The 20,266-nt window shown below is 49.9% G+C and overlaps 1 protein-coding gene across 5 annotated transcripts in view; it reads right to left on the bottom strand.

Moving 5' to 3' along the window:
- Positions 1-19,322, bottom strand: part of Ca12 (carbonic anhydrase 12) — a 57,793-nt gene extending 38,471 nt beyond the window's left edge. For 2 of the 5 annotated variants that reach the window (XM_028866190.2, XM_028866183.2), the window contains exons 1-2: positions 19,078-19,314; positions 15,576-15,596 (exon numbers count right to left, since the gene is read on the bottom strand). In XM_028866190.2, coding sequence (XP_028722023.1) covers positions 15,576-15,596; positions 19,078-19,153 — 97 coding nt within the window. In that variant the 5' untranslated portion in view covers positions 19,154-19,314. Of the gene's footprint in view, positions 1-15,575; positions 15,597-19,077 lie in introns of all 5 variants that reach the window. The other 3 variants (XM_028866174.2, XM_037207381.1, XM_037207382.1) reach the window with 3 other exon arrangements.
- Between the last annotated feature and the right edge of the window lie 944 nt (positions 19,323-20,266).

The following is a 20,266-nucleotide window of genomic DNA, read 5'->3' on the forward strand; positions in this document are numbered from 1 at the left end:
CAGCCCCAGCGGTTTCTAAAACTTCTCCTCACTGTTTCCAGGGCATGGCTTTGTCTGAGTTGTCACCTTAAATCTCTCGCTCTTCTGAATTTCTGTGGTGGCTGTGCATCTAGCCTTTAGTGGCCACGCCATGTCTCCAGCCCAAGGCTGCCTGTCTCTCAGTGTGGGCTGTTTGGTGGCTTTTTCCTTGGCTTTTCTTCTTACACATGCCTCTGGGATAATCCCTTCCCTTCTTACACCACATGATTCCCAGGGATCAACCTCAGGTCGTCAGGCTTGGTGGCAAGCACCTTGTCACCGAGCCATCTTGCTGTAATATCTGTTTTCCTGTCTGCTTCCGCTTAACCATCAATCCGCTTTGGGTAAGGCTGTGGCCCTGATCCCCCCTATATACCGCCCAATGATGAGCCCACAGAGCACACAATGGGGGACGGGGAGGATAATGGATCATTGAACAACCAAGTATCCAGAAACTCCCTCAGCAGTGGAGTTGGATATAAAAATGAAGGGGAATCTGACGAGCTGGCACAGGGTGGGATGCATAAGCATGTTCACATCCTGTGGCAGCCTTCCTAGCATTGTGGCAGCAAGAATTTTGGAAATCCTCCTGGGCTAGGGAGATGACTCAGTCAGGAAAGTGCTTGCCATGCAAGCCAGAGACCTGAGTTCTGATCCCTAAGGCTGATGTCAACATCAGGCTCAGTGATAGACCCAGCGCTGAGGTGGGACAGGCAGGCAGCTCCTTGGAACTCCTTGGCCAGCTGGTCTAGCTAAATCTGTGAGCTCCAGGTTCAGTAAGGGATTGTCTCAGAAAAAAAGAAAGTTATGGAGAAAACACCCAATGTTGACATCTGACTTCCACACATACATATACATTTGTGTGTAGGTCCATCCACACACTCACATGCACATATGCCACAACACAGAGAGACAGAGACAGAGACGGACAGAGCCTTCTCTTAGTCAAGTGAAGCTGTAGCTCATGTTATATTGCTTGCCTAGTATACACGAGGCCTTGGGTCCAGTCCCCTGCCTAAGAGAAGAGGAGAGGGAAGGGGAGAGGCAGTGAGGGGACGGGGAGAAGCCTCCTAAGTAACACAGGGGTCAGTAGCTACCCAGAGTCCTCAGGCCATGTGCAGCATCAGCTGCAGATACAAGCAGAGCGCCCCCCCCCCTGCATTCTATTGAATGAAGCAGCAGGATGGTCAGATACACGCACAGTGGCTCTGGGCCCTTGCACAGAACCCTGCTTTCCTAACACGAACTTATTCTGTGCTGGACCCGGTTCTTCTTACCTCACCTGCAGTGTTATTTTAGACTAAGCCTAGTGATTTTCAGTTGGAGCAATTTGCCCCTCGGGGAACATTTGGCAATGTGTAGAGTCATTGTTGGCTACCGCAAGTAGGGGCATGCTGTCAGCAACTTCTGGACAGAGGCCAGGCATGCTGGGAAATACCCTACAAGGCACAGGACCATTCCATGACAGAAATATCCCACCGCAAAGCTCAGTCATGCAGAAGCTCAGAAGCCCTGGGCTAGAGGAGTGTTCTTGTCCCACCAGGACACTGGGCAGGAGGGACCAGATGACATCCACAGAGAACATTTTCTTGAAGGGAGTGGATGTTCTCACTGTCAGTCATTACAGGCTGAAGAGTGGAGTGGGGGCCTGGCCTCGGGGATGACAGGACATAGTCTCGGCGGCTGCAGCCCATGGAGGCAAATCGGATGCCTATAACAGGATGGCACTGTCCCCTGCCATCTGAAAAGGCAGGACATGGTAGTTACCCTCAGGGAACACGGACAACACGTGACTACTCTGGATTCCCCTCCACACCTTTTCTTTGAGAGAGAGCGAGAGAAATTGAGAGAGATTGAGATCATGTATGTGCACGCCAAGGTTTGAGTGAGAATATCAGAAGACAGGTGGCAGAAGCCAGTTTTCTCTTTCCGCCATGTGTCCTGGGAACTGAATCAGGCTGGCAGTTTGGTAATGCCTTTCCCCGCGGAGCCACCCTGCCAGCACCGAATTTTCAATATTCCTTGTCTCTCTTTTTCCTGGTAGTGAGGATGAAACTCAGGACCTTGTACATGCTAGACACGCATCTCACCTCAGAACTGTGTCTCCAGCTCATTCTCTGTCTTCTGAGACAGAATCTCCTGTAGTCCAGGCTAGCTTCAGACTTGATGTGCAACCCAAGATGACCTGGAATTCCCGATTCTCCTTCTTTTACCTCCCAAGTACTGGGATTAGACATGTTCTACCACGTGCCGTTTGTGCAGTGCTGGGGCTTTGTGGATGTTAGGCAAGAAATGTATTAACTGAACTACATCCTCAGCCCCTAAATTCTCCTGTAGACCATGACTGCCTTGTGTCATTCTAGACCAGCAGTTCTCAACTTGGAGGTCAAATGACCCTTTTATAGGGGCTGCACCGCAGATAGCCAGCATATCAGATATTTACATTACAGTTCACAACAGTAGCAGAATTACAGTTACAAAGTTGCCATGAAAATAATTTTATGGTTGGGGGTCACCACAACATGAGGAACTGTATTAAAAAGTCGAAGCATCAGGAAGATTGAAATCCACTGCTCTAGAACCACAAATAAATTTTCCTCAACTCCGAGACCTTTACAGTTCTTTACAAAGTCATGATTCACTGAGCATTGACTATGCCCTGGGCAACTTCCTGATAAGGCATTGACAAACTTTTCCTACAGAAAGCAAGATCAGGAGGATTTCCAGCTTTGCATGTTACACATCTCTGTCACAATCCCGTTCTGCTGTCGTGGCATAAAAGCAGCCTCGGAGAATATGCAGGCAGAAGACCAAGACCACGCTCTTGTGCAACTTAATTCAAAAGAACAGTGGAGGGCTGGGCCGCAGTTCTCAGTCCTTTCCATTTGTACAGCCACCCTATAACGTAGATACCTTGCTCTCATTTAGTAGATAAGTTAACTGAGCTCAGAAAGATAGATAACATGGCGTGCTGGCTAGTTTTATGTCATCTGAGCTAAAGTCATCTGAGAGGTAGGAACCTCAATTAAGAAAATGTCTCCATAAGATGCAGCTGTAAGGCATTTTCTTAGTTAATGATTGATGGGAGAGGGCCCAGCCCATTGTGGGTAGAGCCATCACTGGGCTGGTGGTCCTGGGTTCTATAAGAAGACTGAGCAATCCATGAGGAGCAAGCCAGTAAGCATCACTCCTCCAGGGAGTAAGCATCAGCTCCTGCCACAGGTCCCTGTCCTTCCTGTCCTGACTGGAAGTGTAAGCTGAAGAAACCCTTTCCTCCTCAACTTGCTTTGTGATTATGGTGTTTCATCACTGCATTAGAAACCCTAAGACATATGGCTACTCACATAGCCAGTGACTAGAAAGGCTGAGCTGGGAACTGTGCAAGTCCTTGTTCTCCACCATAGCAACCTCTCCACAGTCTGGGCAGTGATCAGAGGTGGCCAGGAAATAAAGCCTGTGGGATAGGTGAAAACTGGATGAGAGAAAGGAGGTTGTGACATTCCAAAACATCCCCTTAAGCAGTCCCGGGGGATCCCAGAAATGAGAAGAGTGGGGTTGGTCCTAAGACATCAGCGTGGGCTGGGCTGCAGCTGGGTTGGTGGAGTGCTTGTCTCTAACTCACAGGAGACTCTGGTTCAGTCCCCAGCACTCCAGAAAGCCAGATGTGGTGGCACACAGCTGTTATCAGAGGACTTGGGAAGTCAAGACAGGAGGGTCAGGAGTTCAAGGTCATCCTTGACTACCCTGCATGTTAACGGGCCACCTGGACTACTACCTGAGGCCCCGTCTCAAACAAACAACAAACAGACAAAAAGACAGCTTTCTGCCGTTCCCCAGAGTGGAGTGTGAGCGAAGGTGAAGTTGGAATAGCCTCGGAATGCTGAGCCAATGCTGAGCCAATGCTTAGATGTTTTCATAAATGAGAAAGTCCTTTCTGATAGCTGACCTACAGCACTATGGTGTGTGTGTGTGTGTGTGTGTGTGTGTGTGTGTGTGTGTGTAAAACTAACTACTCCCTCTGCTTTCCCCTTATGGAAAAAAAAATGGTGTTTTGACGGTTCTTACACTTGATAACGTTCGTTCATAGGCTACTTCTAACAGTCTTTCCGAGCGGCGTGAAGTACAGCAGTGGGGAACTCAAAGGCTCTGAAAGCATCCAGCAAAGCTGCTGCTCACAGCTGTCCTGGCTGTGAGACCTTGGGTGCCTTTCTTTGATCCTCAGAGCTTCACTGACAGAACAGCTGTCTCACAGGGCAGCCATGAGGAATCGGTGTGACTTCAGGACAGTCTAAACAAGGTAAGCTATATTCCTGGTGCCCGGGTCTTTCAGAAGAATCTCAGGTCTTCTGCTCCCAGATTGAGGGGCAGGTTTCCAACCTTTCACAGTAGGTTCTCCCTTTTACTTCACCCCAAACACCCGTAGGGCTCCCTGCACATCTTGTTTCATGTCTAGTGCTCAGCGGCATTGTATTTCCTTCCATACTACGTCTCCTTTGAAACCCTACCGTCCTAGATCAAATGTCATGTTCTCAGTGCCTTTTCTGAATCATAGAGCTGCGTCCACAGATGGATGTTTCCTGTGTACCTCCCCTGAGCCAGTCACAAGATCCTGGATCCCGGGCAGCCCCCGGGGGGAGGGAGGAGAGCTCCTTCAGCACGTGGCCACACGCCCTCTGAGTAACTCTCCTCCTGGGCACACATGGCTCCTTACTGACCCATTACCACTCCAAGGCCCTGGAACACTGTTCTGTACTCAGCAAGATCCAGATCAAAAGCTGCCGCTGGGGGAGAAGGTCTTCACTGATGGTCACCCAGCTCATGAAGCAAGGACCTGTGCTTCCTGAGGCAGCTAAGTCTAAGGACTGTGCTCAAACCCTGTGGTTCTCAAGTCTTCTTCTAGACCTCCATTTAGAGACGGGGACCTTCCCTGACTCCTCCTTGCTGATGGACCCATCACACCAACAGGTCTGTCAAAAGTGGAGACGCCCAGGGAACTGCCTGCAGAACTTTGGCTTTAAGATGGAGTGGAATAAGTGAAGCAAGCCCCAGACATGCAACTTGGTAACAAACTGGAGGCTCCCTCTGCTAGACTGTGGGGGAGGAAGGTGTCAGGAGAGGGGCAGAGCTGAGAGCAGAGATCATGTATGGACCTGGGTGGGCATGCTGAGTCTGTCTCCTCACACCCTGTGGGACCTCACCTCCATCCCTGTGGAGGCCAGCGGACCCTCCCTCCCTCAAGCCTCCGCTCTGCTGTCCGCCCAGCCACTGTACTCCTACCGACCGACCGCTGCAGTCCTAAGACCTCAGAAAGGGTGGTTTATTGTTTCTGTTTTTTGTTTTGTTTTGTTTTGCTTTTGTTTTTCTGAGACAGGGTTTCTCTGTGTCACAGTCCTGGCTGTCCTGGAACTCGCTTTGTAGGTCAGAAAAGGGCACTGATTCAGGGTTGCTCCTGGAGAAAGCTGCATTTCCTCCTCAGACATTAACAGTGGTGACTTAGATGCAGTTGATTTCTCCTCCGAGCAGTCACACCAGCTCGGTCCACATTTCCCACGAGCATGCCACAGTGAGCTGAATCCAATGTTTGTTTATATCAACAGGTATTAGTCTATTGTGTTTTCCTTAACCACCAAGCTTTTTATCCCTTTGAGGGGAAGAAAGGCAAATTAACTTAGCGTGATCTGTCCCTGACAGGTCTTCACTGTCTACTTTTTTTTTTTTTCAATCCCCGCAGTTCCCCTACGGGGCATGATGTGTCATGTAAGAGTACAATCCCTGCAATAAAGTACGCATTGTCAAATGCCTGGGGACGTGACTCAGGTGAGAATCAGGAGACCTGGGGCTGCCATGCAAGGCCCTTTTCTCTGCTTAGCCCCCTTGCCAACGCTGTTCTCTTGGGCTTGTTCGTATACGGGGTGCAGTTTGGAGGGGTGCAGTCACATTTGCTCTTCCCCATCCCCCCAGGCAAGAGTGACCGTCAGGGCCCAGCTGAATGCTCAGTGAAGCCGAGCTGAGGGTGGCAGTCGCTCACAGGCAGGCTGCACCGTTAGCTGTCCATATACACAGCTGAATCATCCCAGGGCATCCATGTCCTTGTTACCATTCTCTTGATCCAGACCCTGCTCCCCCTCCCTCGTTTCTCTGGTCTCCCCAGTACTTTCCACCCACTCCATTCCCCATCCCACAGCCAAGATGGTCCTTCTCAAAGCTTACCCCTCACACGATTCCTCTACCCAGAACCATTCCAGTAGCAGCTTCCTGCTGCCTTCCTAGCTGGCTGAGGGCTCCTCAGCCTCACTCCAAGTTCCTTCTCTCTTCATTGAAGCCCTGCATCACGTCCACACCAGCCTCCTAGCTGACCACTGTCCAGGTTGTCCCTTTGTTTGCAGTGACCTTTCCCTGGCTCTTACATGACCTTCAGGACTCGGCTCATGCAGCCTCAAGGTACTTCCCCCTAATCCAGTGTTTCTCAACCTGTGAGTTGTGAGCCTTGAGGGGGCCAAACGACCCTTTCGCAGGGGTCACCTATCCGGTAGCCTAAATATCAGATATTTACATTACGATCATCACAGTAGCAAAATCACAATGATGAGGTAGCAATGCAATAATTCTACAGTCGGGGGTCACCACAACGTGAGGAAGTAAACGGCCGCAGCATCAGGAAGGCTGAGGACCGCTGTTCTAATCCTTTCCTGAAGCCTCGAGGTGGGAGCCTTCTGCTCTGTGTCTGAAGAACCTGTAACTTGCTGGCTCTCCAGATAGCCAGTCCCATAACGGAGCTCAGCCCTAACGCCGGTCTGTTTCCTCCCCACAGTGTCGGGCCTGCTATTCACTCAGTAAATATTTGTGGTATGAAGTAAACTGATTTGATTCTCTCGGGTATTTTGAAACCTACAGTCTTTGGTCAATAAATTGTAGCCAGCTCATGTTAATGCGTTAACTTATAAATATCAGACATGAATTGGCTAGGGACATAGCTCAGTTGCTCAGATGCTTGCCCAGCATGCACTAAGTCCTAGGTTCAGTCCCCAGCACTGCATAAAGCCAGGCGTGGTGGTACACACCTGTAATCCCAGTGCTTGGGAGGTGGGAGCAGAAAGATCAGAAATCCAATTCTTTTCAGTTACAGAGTGAGGTTGAGGTCAGCCTGGGGTACATCAGTCTCTGCCTCAAAAATAAGTAAATAAAGACAGACGTTTACTCAAGTTGGAACCACATCTTGCCTCTGGCCTTCCTGATAACCAAAGGCAAGGAGGGGACGGTGGCTTGCATGACTGCCTCAGACCTGCTACAAAACATCTTTGTCACCCAACCCTGAGTGTCACCTCTTTTCCATCTCCATTTCTCACGCAGTTTCCAAAGAGCGGCTCCTCCGAAAGAGCACCCAGGCTTCATCGGCTAATGTCACCCTTGGGGACAACAAGCAAAGCCGCTCTCATCATGACCGAGGCACCTCTGCCGGCCATGGGTCACGGGAAGGGGGACAGCAGGCCTGTCTGGTATGGAATCTGCACATGTCCCTACGAGAGCTGCACAGGTCTTCTCTGTTCGACCCAGAGGTCCCGCAGCTGACTGAGTCACACATAAAGGATTACAAAGTATTGTAAAAAAAATAAATAAATAAACAGAACTCATCTGACTTAGAGTTATACTAGTCCTGAGTCAACCTTTATAGACACAAGGAGGTGGCAGCCGAGATTTGTTCCTTCCTGGTTGGCATAAACCAAATGACAGGCAGGGACTCAGAAAGCTTGCTCTGTAAAGCGATACTTCTGGAAACCAAACGGACACGTAAATTACATTGCTGAAAGAATTGTAACCACCCAGCACTACCTGAGTGTGTGAGCTGTGAACCCATGGAAGCTTGGTAAAGCTATATTCAAAATCGAGTCCCTGTCCTCACTGGGTGCTGTGAGCCGAGTGTGTATAAGCCATTGCCCTTCCCATTCTTTGCCCTTCTTTGTTTTCACTACTTACTGAAATCAATCATTTCTGCCTCTTTCTCCATATTCCTAGCACCTAGAACTCTGTTTCTCAGTGAAGATTTGTGAAACAGCTACCACATTTTCATGGTCCGAGATGCCACTGATGACAAGATCCATCCCCAAATCTACAGTGAGTCCCAGGACAGGCTCCAAAGCTACACAGAGAAACCCTGTCTTAAAAAAAAAAAAAATCCATCCCCCAAAGCTCAATGGGTTGTGCATGTCTCCAATCCAAGAATTCAGCAGGCAGAGGCAGAAGACTCGTAATAAGAGTCAGATAACCTGGGATACATAGTGAGGCTCTTGTCTTAAAAAGAGCTATCTTGGTTTTAGAAATGCTAAAATGTACGGAAGGTAGATACTCATGAACCAATAAAATATTGGTTTTGACCATGGCAGGTGCACTTACTATATCCTCATCCCATGGTGCTGCCCTGGACAAGTCTGGCTGGGACACCAGGGCTCCTTCACTGCAGGGCTGCCTGGCAGGGGAAGGTTAGAAAATGATCAGGAAAGAGGGCCTGCTCCCTCGAAGACTGTGGGTTTCTCTAAAGCATGCTGTGCACCATTTTCTTCCTTGCTCTTGTGGTTTGGATTTGATGTGTCCCCCAAAGACTCATGTATTGAAGGTCTGGTCCACAACTGGTTCACAACTGGTAATGCTATGGAGAAGTGATTAGCTCACCGGAATAACAACTTTATCAACAGAGTAACCCGTCCATGTGTTCATAGCTTAATTGGCTCTCAGAAGGTAGGACTGATTGGAGGATGAGGGTTACTAGAAGAGGTTTGGGGAAGGATATATGTGATGTTCCTGCCTCTCTGCTCCCTGGCTGCAGTGAGGTGAGCAGCCCTGTCCCAGCACACTCTCTACCATGACATCATGATGTCCTGCCTCACTCAGGCCCAGAGCAATGAAGACAGCTGGTGAAAGCTGTGAAACCATGAGGGAAAAAAAACCTTTTCTCTGTTAAGCTGTTTGCCTTGCCAGGTGTGGTAATATATGCCCTTAATCTCAGTACTTGGGAGGCAGAAGCAAGGGGATCCCTGTAGGTCCAAGGCTAGCCTGGTCTACACATTAAGTTCATTGCCAGTCAGAACTACAGAACTACACAGTGAAATCCTTTCTTTAAAAAAAAAAAAAAAAAAAAAAACACCACTTTTCTTAGGCATTTTGTCAGTGGCACATTCATAGGAACCAGACCTATTAGTGCCTGCCTGGAACTGAGACACACCTACCCCCACTCCCCCACCCCCCAGAAGCTTTGATTCAGCCCTTTTGCCAAGTTACAGCTCTCTTTTAGTCAAGTGCATAGGACACCATGCATGGACTCCTCTCAGATCCTGCATGGATCTAGGCATATGCAGCTCAGACCCCCATCAGCACTAGGTCAAGGTCATTTTCACTCAGGCTCGGGCACCCAGGATGGGCCTACCTCCTGGGAAATTGGTGCTTAGCTGAAGTGACCTTTGGATGTGCAACCAGATACATGGTGTCTAGGTGCCAAGAGAGAGTCAGGAGGTTAATTCCACCTTCACCCTGATCTGAAGGACAAAGCCAGAAAGAGCATTCTGGGCTGGGAGGCTCTTGTGTAGCTTTGTCTGATTCTTACCTTCTCAAAAAGAAAAAAATATATCCTTTGTTTAATCAAATATAAAAGGGTATCTACTGGCTATAAAAAACCATAGTTCAGAGAGAGAGAGAGAGAGACCACATGGGTGCATTGGCGCTCTGGTGTTATCAGGTATTAGAATAGACAAGGTCGTGGCTTTTAGCTTTGAGCCAGCCTCTTTCCATGGATTGTCTTACTTGCTCCTCATCACAGCCCAACGAAGCCCAGGGTACTTCTCATTTGAGTACACACCAGACCTATACAAAGGGTCTCCTAAAACGACAGCTGAGACTACCCCAGCAGAGGTCCTGATTAGTGGGGTAGGCCTGGGGCAGGGCCAGAAACCTGCATCTCTAAAGGTCACATGGATGCTCATGGTGTTGGCCCATGGACCATGCTTTGAGACACACTGAGCTGGCTGCTATCACGCCCCGTTTTCTAGCTAAGGAACTCAGGTACAGAGCACTCAAGCTGCTTCCTAATACCAGCCAGCCAGAAAGTGGCCTAGTGGATATGTCCAAGATCTGCCAGCTTCTGGCATCTCACTTCCACATCCCAGTTTTCTGCCAAACTACCCACCCAGCCATCACCCCCCAACTATAGGGATGAAGACTGCCGTCTCTGTCCTCTCTAAGGCCAGCTGCAGTCGTTAAGACACAGGAATTTGGGAAGCTGCAGACCAAGGGCCTCCAGGACACACTCAAGCCCCAATTCTGCAACCCAGAAAAGATGAGGCCCATTTCGAGTGGGCAGACCACACCACATCCCAACAGACCCTGCATGCCACTGCTTTAATTAGCAGTAACTGGGCCTGGAGCCCAGATTTAATAAATGAGAGTGGGTCAGATTGCTGGTCTCAAGGAAATCCTCCGACACAGGGACAAGGTTCAGTTCTCTAATAGGAAAAACATGTCTGGCCTTTTCCAGCTCTCCAAAGAGTACTTAGGGCCTCTTATTCATGCTCAGGATGGCAGCTGTGGGACACTGGAGAAAGACATGCACCCCCTTAATTAAATCTGCCTTGTAATTGCATGTGCCCCCCAGCTGCAGTTTTCGGCCCTTCCTTTGGCTTGGACAGGCCTGCTCTTATTACTGCAGTTGGGGGGGAGGACCACATGGGTCTACATCCCTGCTTTAGGGTAGAAAGGAAAGCTTAATTTCCAGGCTCCTTTCCTGTGTTCCATTTCTGGGTCTTAAAGGCTGAGAAGGGCTTAAAGAGAGCGTGCAGGGCCCCAGGGCACATGTACTGGCAGCGGCTTTGTGTTCTGGCAGAGGCAGGCAGAGGGCAGGTGGAGGCAGGGCCCGAAGGACGTGAAGGACGTGAAGGATGTGAACATGATGTCTGCTGCTATGGAGGATCCCAGCCTGATTTCCAAAGGGAATTCATGTTCATGTGTGTGCAAGATGAGCATGCACACGTGTGTGCACATGGCTGTAGAAGCTAGAATCAATCTCTATGGTCCATCTTTAGACTCTGTTAAGCTTGTGTTTTTGAGACAAGGTCTCTCTATAGGACCTAGGGTTAAGCGGTTGGGTGAGGCTAGCTGGCCAGTAAGCCCCAGGGATCTGTCTCCCCAGCGCTTGGATTACAAGCACCACTCCCAGCTCTTATGTGGTTGCAGGGATGGAGCTCAGGTCTTCATGTTTATGTGGTAAGCACTTGACTAAGTAAGCCATCTCTCCCCTGCCCTTCAAAGGAAACTCTTTAGGATGGAGAATCCATTGTGTGGGGGAGGAACGGAGGCATGGAGAAAGGAACAGCAGTGTTGGGAATGCATGGCAGTGCCTGGGACACACCAAATCTTCCCCAAGCCAAAGACTGCCCAAGCTATCACTAAACTGAGCAGGAAGACCTGTGTTCTACTGCAGCCCACCATTGCCCCCCAACACAGTCGAGCCCCCATTGATCCCAAATCCCACATATCAAGATGGAAAGGCTAGCCTTACAGATGCCCTGTGGGGTGATGAGTTGGAGAGACGTGAGCTTCCCAGGGGAGACCTTGGTGTCCACGGTCCCAAACATTATGATGTCTTTAAAGGTCGTCTTTAGCTGAATCTCTTTCCAAACTAGCTCAAATCTGTAGACAACCAAACCAATGTCTGATACCAGCGGATGTCAGCACCATGACCGTTCTCTGCTCTTGGTTCATTATTTCCAACACTGACTTTTTTTTTTTTTTTTTTTGGTTGCTCCATTGCTTCAAATTCACTGCATTTGTGTGTGTGTGTGTGTGTGTGTGTGTGTGTGTGTGTGTGTGTGTGTGTATGTGTGTGCATGGTGCATATATAGAGACTAGAAGAGAACTTGCAATAGTTGGTTCTCTCATTCCACCATGTGGGTCCCACCTGAGCAAACTCAGATTCTCAGGCTTGGCTGTAGACACCTTTGCCCGCTGAGCCATCTCTCTGGCCCACAATGGGATTTTTGTTGTTTTCTTGATACAAGACTATCAAAACCTGCCTATCTGGGGAAAATGACTCCACCAGCTAGCTGGAAATTTTCACTTCTTGCATTGAACCTGATGTACATACAAGCAAGTGCATGTGACATAAACCAACAGCTTGGTGGATTTTCATAAACTGAACACAGTACCCATGTCAAGGAACTGAATACACCCAGCTACCCCTGATGTTGCTTCCCAGGCACCTCTTCCTCACCACTCCCAAGACACCCCCTCTTCTGACTTTCAGCCACAGATCTGCTTTACTGGGCTGGAGTTTGTCCTCTGCTCACATGACAGCCTAACTTGCAAGTCAGTCACTTGGCAGTTGAGCAGGTCAAGTACCCAGCTCTACAGGGCTGATAGGCACTGGCTTAGAGTCGGGGTGGGTAGGGGGGCAGCTCTATCCTTTCCTCTCTCATGACTGAGTCTTGGAATTCTAAAGCCAGCCCAGGAACAGATGGGCAGGACTTGGCCTATCTTGGCTGGAAGATGGTCCTGTGTCTGGAGATCCACCGTGAAAGTCAACCATGAGGCTCAGTGCCAGGGACAGGAGGAGCGTTCTTTTCCCACATAGAAGTTCCACCATGTGCAGCAGTCGGCCCGAAGCCTGGAGCAAGGTGATTCGGTGTAGCTGTGTGTTGGGTTCTAGACCCTAGGAAGCCAAGCACATGGTTGGGCTTGTCCTGTTCCATTCAGCCCTTACTGCTGAGAAACCACCTCCTTCTGGCACTGATGCTGGGTCTGCTCTCCACCTGTGTGCTTCTGGGCACCGGTGCCAGCTACCCACTGCCGGCCTGGACCTGTTGCCTCCTAAGCTATCCTCCTCCTGCCCTCCTGCACTCATCACCTCTGAGAGATGTCTATGCACACTAATGGAAACAGCGTTTGGGCTGGGTTTGTAGCCCAGTTGGTAAAGTACATGCGCAAAGCCCCACGTTTATGCCCAGTGCCCTGGAAGTTGGGCATGGCAGCACAGGTCTGCGATCCCACCTCTCAGGGGATAGAGGCTATTCTTGGCTACATAATGAGTTTGGGGGGCCAGCCTGGGCTAACAAGAGACCTAATCTCAAGACAACAAAAAACAAAAGCGAAGGCTAGGTTTGCCAATGTTCTTGCCATGTATCATCAGATTTTGCCCTTTGTCCTCATCATGGACCATTCTAACTGCACAGTGTGGGAGACAGAGGGCTATCCTGGGCTAGTGATCAGAAGAACAGCCTGGGCCAGGCCACTTCCTGGAACAATGCTGTTGGCCGCTACAAGTGAAATGACTGCTCCCACCTCGTTCTGTCTGAAGGCTGAGGGGCTGTGACAGGATGCAGGGAGCCATGTAGAGACTTGATTTGTGTTTCCACTATGTGTGAGATGCCAGCAGAATCGGTGGAACAAGTTAGCACTGACTCTTGGACTAGAAGGATCTTGGGAAGCGTCTTCGTAGAGTCCTTTAGTGGCATGCATGAGGCCTGGAGTATGGCTCAGTGGGCAGTGCTCATCTAGATTCTAGAGTCCTTGAGTTAGCATCTCAGCACACCATAAACCTCAGCACACCATAAACAAATAAACAAACAAACAAATCTACCTATCTATCTATCCTTGGGAAATGTTTTTAAAAATTCTGGTTTCTCAGGTCCCTTCTTTCCAGAGACCCAGAAACTTGCATTTTCAGAATGAACTCTAGAAGATTCTGATGTGGTTGATGCCAAGATGTAGTCCGAGGAACACTGGTCTAGATAATTCCACCCCCAGGGTTGCAGATGGGCAAGGAAGCCCAGAGGGCCCAAATGACTTACTGAGAATCACGGAATCCAAGTGCCTGTCCTCCATTGTGCTACACACACACACACACACACACACACACACACACACACACACACACACAGCCTATATGAGGAGCCCTACAGCCCAACTCTATCTATTCTTTCTTTGCTGGATTCTCTCTCTCTCTCTCCTCTTCTCACCCCGCCCTTTTATAAGGTAGGTGTGAAGACAGGGAACAGAACAGAGTTTCCACAAAGGCCCAACACTTTCCTGTCTCCCTTCCATCTGCCCAAATGCCTTCTTCCTAAACCCAGATCTGCTGCCTGCCTGCCCACTGAGTGCAGAACAAGTTGGAATTTCCTGGCCTCCTCTCCTCGACCCTTCCTTTCTGACCTCCAAACCCATGACTCTATAAACCCTTGTCTACACACTTCCTTCAAATTCCAGCTTGCTCAGCCTCCCCTCTGTCCGTGGGATGCTCCTGGCACCTGGGCCAACAGGACTTCTCCATCTTCCCCAGTCTGCCCATTCTCCTAAGGCCTAGATAGAAGTCTGGTTCCTTCGGGAAGTCTCTTAACCTCCCAGCCCTGGATCTCTCCTCTGACAATCAGGGCACTGGACCATTCATTTACAATCTGCTGTTACTATTTATTATGTTCTGCTTTGAATTATGAACTTTTGTAATTCCCAGCTACAGAGCTCAGCATACCCTTCTAATTACCCACCCACCTAGTAACGTTCCTTGCACATAATAAGTACATAAAGGACGTTAGTAATAGTGGAGCTATGCAGTGCTGGGATGGGGGGGGGGGAGCAGAGTGCCTGGAGGCCTGGCCTGGGAGAACGTGCCTTTTTGATTCAGGGACTTACCTATGTTTCCTGGGCTGGCTACCAGAACACTCCAGGCTAATCTTTGCACATGAAGGTCAGACTTCCCTACAGTAGGATTCTACTCTCATAATCAGTTTCCCTGACTGTCCCCACGCACAGCCATTGCATTTCCTGGCTTTAACGTTAGCAGGATGTCTCTGCTTTCCTCACCCACCAGGGCCAGGGAGGTCACTTCTCTGCTGTATCTTGTGCAGTGTCCGTGACTCTGTCCCTATCAAAATATCACCAACTTTTCCTACCCTCTCCAGAGGGCCAACCAAGTGCCTGCCTTCCTGTTCCCGCTCCAGCCGGCAGCAGCAGTGACATTGCCTGTTCACTGCAACCATGTAGCTCCACCAACTGTCTTGCAGGCAGGCCAGGCTGTCTAGCATGTTCTTGACCCAGCCCCACAGACGCCCTGGACCATATTTAATGTGGATCAAGCCTCCTTCTTCTCTAAGGACAGACCATCATCTCTGCATCCGTGGCTTGCTTACAACATGGCCACAAGAAGTTAATTTCAGGTCCTACTGGCAGCTTGAGTTCAAGGGCCTGAGCCAAGCTTCCAGAAAGGAGCTCTTTCTTCTTTGTTTGTTGTAGGAAAGATGTGAGGAGGAAGGGTTCTCTCCAGCCAGGGCCCCTGCAGCTGGAGGTCTGGGAGGAATCCTTACTGGAATTTGAAAGTCTTAATACCGCGTCTTACAGTTCAGGAGCCTAGAGCAGGCTTTCTGCTTGGGGAGAGTGCCCACTGTAACTCTCATGAAGAACCATTCTCTAATGATGCCCAGCTTTTCCCAACCACCCCACACCCAAATAACCTCTATCAAGTTTCTAGGTTTCTTATTAAATACAGTCATCTCCTAATAAATATAATTAAAATTTCTACTCACCAACATAGGTCCACTTGGATCCTGTAAAGAACAGAGGAACAAATAAGTACAACACAATGGAGTTTTCAAATGGGGGAGACTGAAAAGGATATCCGTGCCCCCGAATACCAACTTCTCACTTGGAGCCAGAACCGTGACTCCTTGGAGCTGTGCTCCACACAGAGCTCAGGATGGGGACTTTATGGAGGTGTTTGTGGACTCAGCAGGTGGCATCTGGAATAGATCCCACTCCCAGACATCTTAGGAAAGCCAAACATTATTAACTGGGCAGGGGATTCCATGTGACTTGAAACCTCAAAGCAATCCAAGTATTCATCCAGTGGAAGTGCTCTCTCCCACCCTCCCTTCCCTCGTCTAGTAGACACCTTGTGGGGGGAGGGTGATGGTGGGCTCCCCACAATGGGCCAGACACCCACGTGTTCTATCCACTCCCCTACTAGAAACACTGTTTAGCATCTTGCTTTTTTCCCCGCTTGACAACATATCCTGGAGAACTCATCACATCAGTACCCGGAGAGCAGAAAACTCCCGCAAATGGAAGCTGTGTTTCCCCCAAGGGAGCTGCCATCTTCAGCTGAGTTACAATGCCAGCAGTGGCAGAAATGTGGAGGAGAGAGTCTGTCAGGAACAGAACCCAAGCAGCCCACCTGCTCCCACTCTGAACCTTTCACGCCTCACACAGGCCCTTCGTCCTTCCATCCAACGATTTTAAACACTTGTTACAGGACTCTGCCTGTAACATCTGTCATCCAGCCTGCCCACTCTCCCCTTCTTCTGGAAGAAGCCTGGAAACCCAAGCTGAGTGAGATGGGTCTCCCTGTTCACTGGGGGGCGATCCAGCTAGGGACAGTACAACCCGTGAGCGCCTCTCTCTCTCCTGGATCTCTGAGTGTCTGTGGTTGAGAGGAACAGCCTGAAGACTAAGAACTGGCCTCCCCTGTCTCCATAAAACATAGAGTCAAGGCTCTGGCCACTCACCAGGAGCAGGAATTTCCTACTCAAGCCAATGGTGGTTTCTAAAAGCTGAAAGAGAACTTTGCTTTTTTATCTCTTTCTTTTTAATGTTGATTTCATCTCCCTCCCCCCCCCATTATTACTATTACTGCTTTGTTTAATGTCTTTGCCTCCATGTTAATTTTGTTTTTAATTTTCTAAGTTAATTGGTAATTTTGATCAAATGAGACATCTGTACATAGTTTAGAGCCAGATGGCTCCACAAGGCTTTTTAACAACTATCAGCTCCCCCTCCACCCCCCGCAAGTCACTTGCCATTTACTTGCTTCCTAGGACAACCATTTTTGGTTCTTTTAAATAATACTTTAAGTATTTCCTCCATACCTTAGAAAGCATGTTTATTTTGTCCCCATTTGGGTTTTGTAGACTCAAGCACTATTTACTGACACCCTACCTTGGAAGAGAAGGATTTAGTTTTCACAGGTGAAGTGACCTGTCTTAGACCATGTGCCTACTAAGAGTCTCAGCACATCTTCATTCATGTACCATGTTCTCAGGAATTTCAGGAGCTCCCTAGCAGGGGGTCAAGCTCCTCCTAGAATAGAACCATTACCTTTCCCAAAAAGGCTGGATTTGGGGAGCTCAGTGGTACCTGTTGGAACCTGCAAACCTGGCTGGCACTGGGCAGGGAGATGCCCTGAGGAAAGAGGATTTAGCAAAGTCCAGGCCAGGGGTTCAGGGTCCTGTCCTGCCTGCTTTCTGCCTTGGGTGCTAGCAGCTTCCAAATGCTAATGACTCTGCATCCAGGCAACTTGAGCCTGTCCAGCTCTCCACCTTCAGTTCAGGCAGAGCTCGCTGAAATGGCCCTCGGCCACAGTAACAAAGAGCTCCATTCTGTCTCCAGAAGACCTTCAGCTTCACTGTATGCTCCTCCCACCCCTGGACCAAGGGCTCTTCTTGAGCATTTATTAGTGCCAACTGTGACAAATTCCAATTCCCCAAGTATCGGGCAGAGCACACTTTGACCCCTTACTCAGCTAACCCTCCAGCCCTAACCTGGGATTAACTGGCCTTCTGTCCACCTCAGTGAGTTTTGTTTGACTTTATCCCCTGAGGCAGACAAGAAACCGGTCAGATGAATAGCAGTATAACAGCTTAGAACCTAGAGGCAGAGAAGACTGGTCAGTGTCAGGCGGAAGTGGGGTGTTACTACAAGCTCCCCCTAAGGCAGTTTGGAGGATGAGGAGGGAAGGAGGGGGCCGGCAAGGAGGAGGATGGGGAGTAGCTGTCAGAGAGAGGGCGCCCCAAACTTGGAAGAAAAAGATCAATAGAAAAAGCCCTTCTCTCCTCTGCGTAAGGGGTCCAGTACTAAAAAGACTTCTGGTGAACGTCAGTCTCCACCGATTTCTTCAGAGTTAGTAGTTAGCCTGAGTTAGCAGCTTTCAAAACTGATCCCCATTTGGGGGGATTTCTCCCACCTCCTGCGTCTTCCTGACTGTGGGGGGTGGGAAGGAGGTGACAGTAGGCAGACCCTGCCAGCCAGGAGATGAAGATTCAGTGGAGGAATAGCTTGTTGCTCACAAGTCCAGCGTTCTGCACAGACGCAGTGACCTCCTCCCAGGAGGAAAGAGCGCAGAACTCTGAGACCACTGAGCAGGACTGATGCTCTCTCCCTGCTGCTTAGCCGGAGGGGTTTGTTCTTTCAGCCATTATGGTCACTCTTGGTCCTTTCTATAAATGTTGCAACCCAGGAACTATAGAGCCACAAGTGTCTCCATGATGTGGAGATTGTCACAAGCAGGACCTACTCACCACCCTCTCCCCAAGAAAAGCAGCTGAGAAAAAGACAGGCTAAAGCCTGCTTTCCCGTTCTTGTTCCAGGGGAGTTAATTAACCAGGCTTTGGACGTGAGCCCACAGCTCACGTTCCTCTTCCCACCTCATCCCGACACCCCCCTTTCAGCACCCCTGCCCTTTGGAGTTCAGCCCCTTATTACAATTAGAAATAGGGGGTGCACGTGCACACACACTTGTAGGTTCAGGGTGGTAGAGTCCTCTAGGGGAAAGACAATGGTTAAGGATGGGCTACCTTATCCCTTTGACGTGTAGGTGAAGCCTACTGACTAACTGCCTCTGAGGGTTCTGAAGACCAACCAGCCTGACTCCCCTTTTTGCGGATCGCACCCCTCAGGAAACCAATCATTTCTCAGCCCTCTGCAGGTGGTTCCGGAATTCCGGCTAGCAAGTTAACAAGCCCCATCTCCAAAGCTAGTGGTGCTCAGAAAAAAGGCAAACGAGTCACGCCAACCGTGCACAAAGCGCCAGTTAAGAAGGCAACGTGTCTCCAACCTCAGTAGATCGTGGATCCTAAAGGAAAAGCGGGCATCCTTCCTTGAAAATGTGCTTGATACACAGCTCCTTCCTGCTCCCTCAGTAGTGATTTTACTCTATCTTGCAAGAGCCTGCTAAGAAATCCTTTTGCTCAGGCACTGCGGAGTGTGCAGGACTGGGAGAAAAAAAAAAAAAAAAAAAGCAAGCAGAAACTTTACCGTTGAGCGGGGCCGAGCTGGAAGGCTGCTCCTTTAGGATCACCAACAGGAGGACTACAGCCGCGCGCAGGGGCATCTTTGTCCCGGCGACTAGAGGCTGCCGCTCGCTTTAGGGCTGCGAGGCGCTAGGAGCAGCCTGGGGAGCAACAGCCTAGGCTGGGCGCAGCCTAGGATCCCGGCGTGCTCCTCCGCAGTGTAGGCTCCTGGCTGCCCCTAGGCTGCTTTTAAACCGCGACTCTCAATCCCAAGCATGATGTCATCGTGCAAGGGGGCGGGGGCAAAAACGCCCAGCCTACCCGAGGGCTGGAGCCCCAGGTCCGAGGTGAGTTGCCGTCCTGACTTAAGTGGCCTTCCATGGCCCGTGCTGCTGCGCGGTCCACCTGGAGAGCCAGTTCTCCCAGAGAGCGATGGGAAGTCAGGGATCCATGCATCACTTCACTGGATGTGGCCGTGGTCTGTCACGGACCTTCCTTGAAAGCCCTCGCATAGGATGCTGTTTGAGCCAAGGCCTCCTTCAGGGACTGAATGCCTCTGCTTGGTCTGGACACGGGTTAGCTAAGTAGCTGTGAATTGCACAGCACCACATCCAGATTAAGCTCCTTTCAATGAAACCACAAAGAGACTGCAAGTAGGAAAATGGTATAATGGGATTCACAGGAATGAGCAGCTTTACTCAGCGATTAGAATTTCCCCTAGGAAGAGGCTTGCTCCTTCTGCAAATTCACAGTCTCTGCCCAGCCTCAGTAGGAAGCTGGGGGAGAAGGTGCCCTCTCTGGAGCAGTAGTGAAAGAAAAGGTCTGGCATCACTACTGAGTGTCTAAAAGCATCAGAGACTGGGCTGGGTGTTGTGTGTCTCAGTCTGGATCAGTGGCCAAGCTGTTTCCAGTGCAGGTTTACCACCTGTTGCTACTTCCGCCCACTTTTCTCCGATCTCTGCCTGCTTTGCAACAAGCACACTTATGCTAGGTGAAAGCATGCGGTTCCGACCTCCTTTGTGTTTAGCCCATGTCCTGCTAAGTCTTACTGAGCTGAGGTCCTATGGCTCCCCCATACTTAACGCCTCTATCTTCTGTGTGTTATTCCCACCCCTGCAATTGTTTCCCTGCATCTTCCATGTGTCTCTGCACCACTCCAGGGGTGAGGGCTGAGTAACCCTGCCCTCTCCCGCCTACACACATGGCTCAGTATG

The sequence above is a fragment of the Peromyscus leucopus genome, chromosome 7 (genome assembly GCF_004664715.2).
Source record: "Peromyscus leucopus breed LL Stock chromosome 7, UCI_PerLeu_2.1, whole genome shotgun sequence".
Classification (NCBI taxonomy): domain Eukaryota; kingdom Metazoa; phylum Chordata; class Mammalia; order Rodentia; family Cricetidae; genus Peromyscus; species Peromyscus leucopus.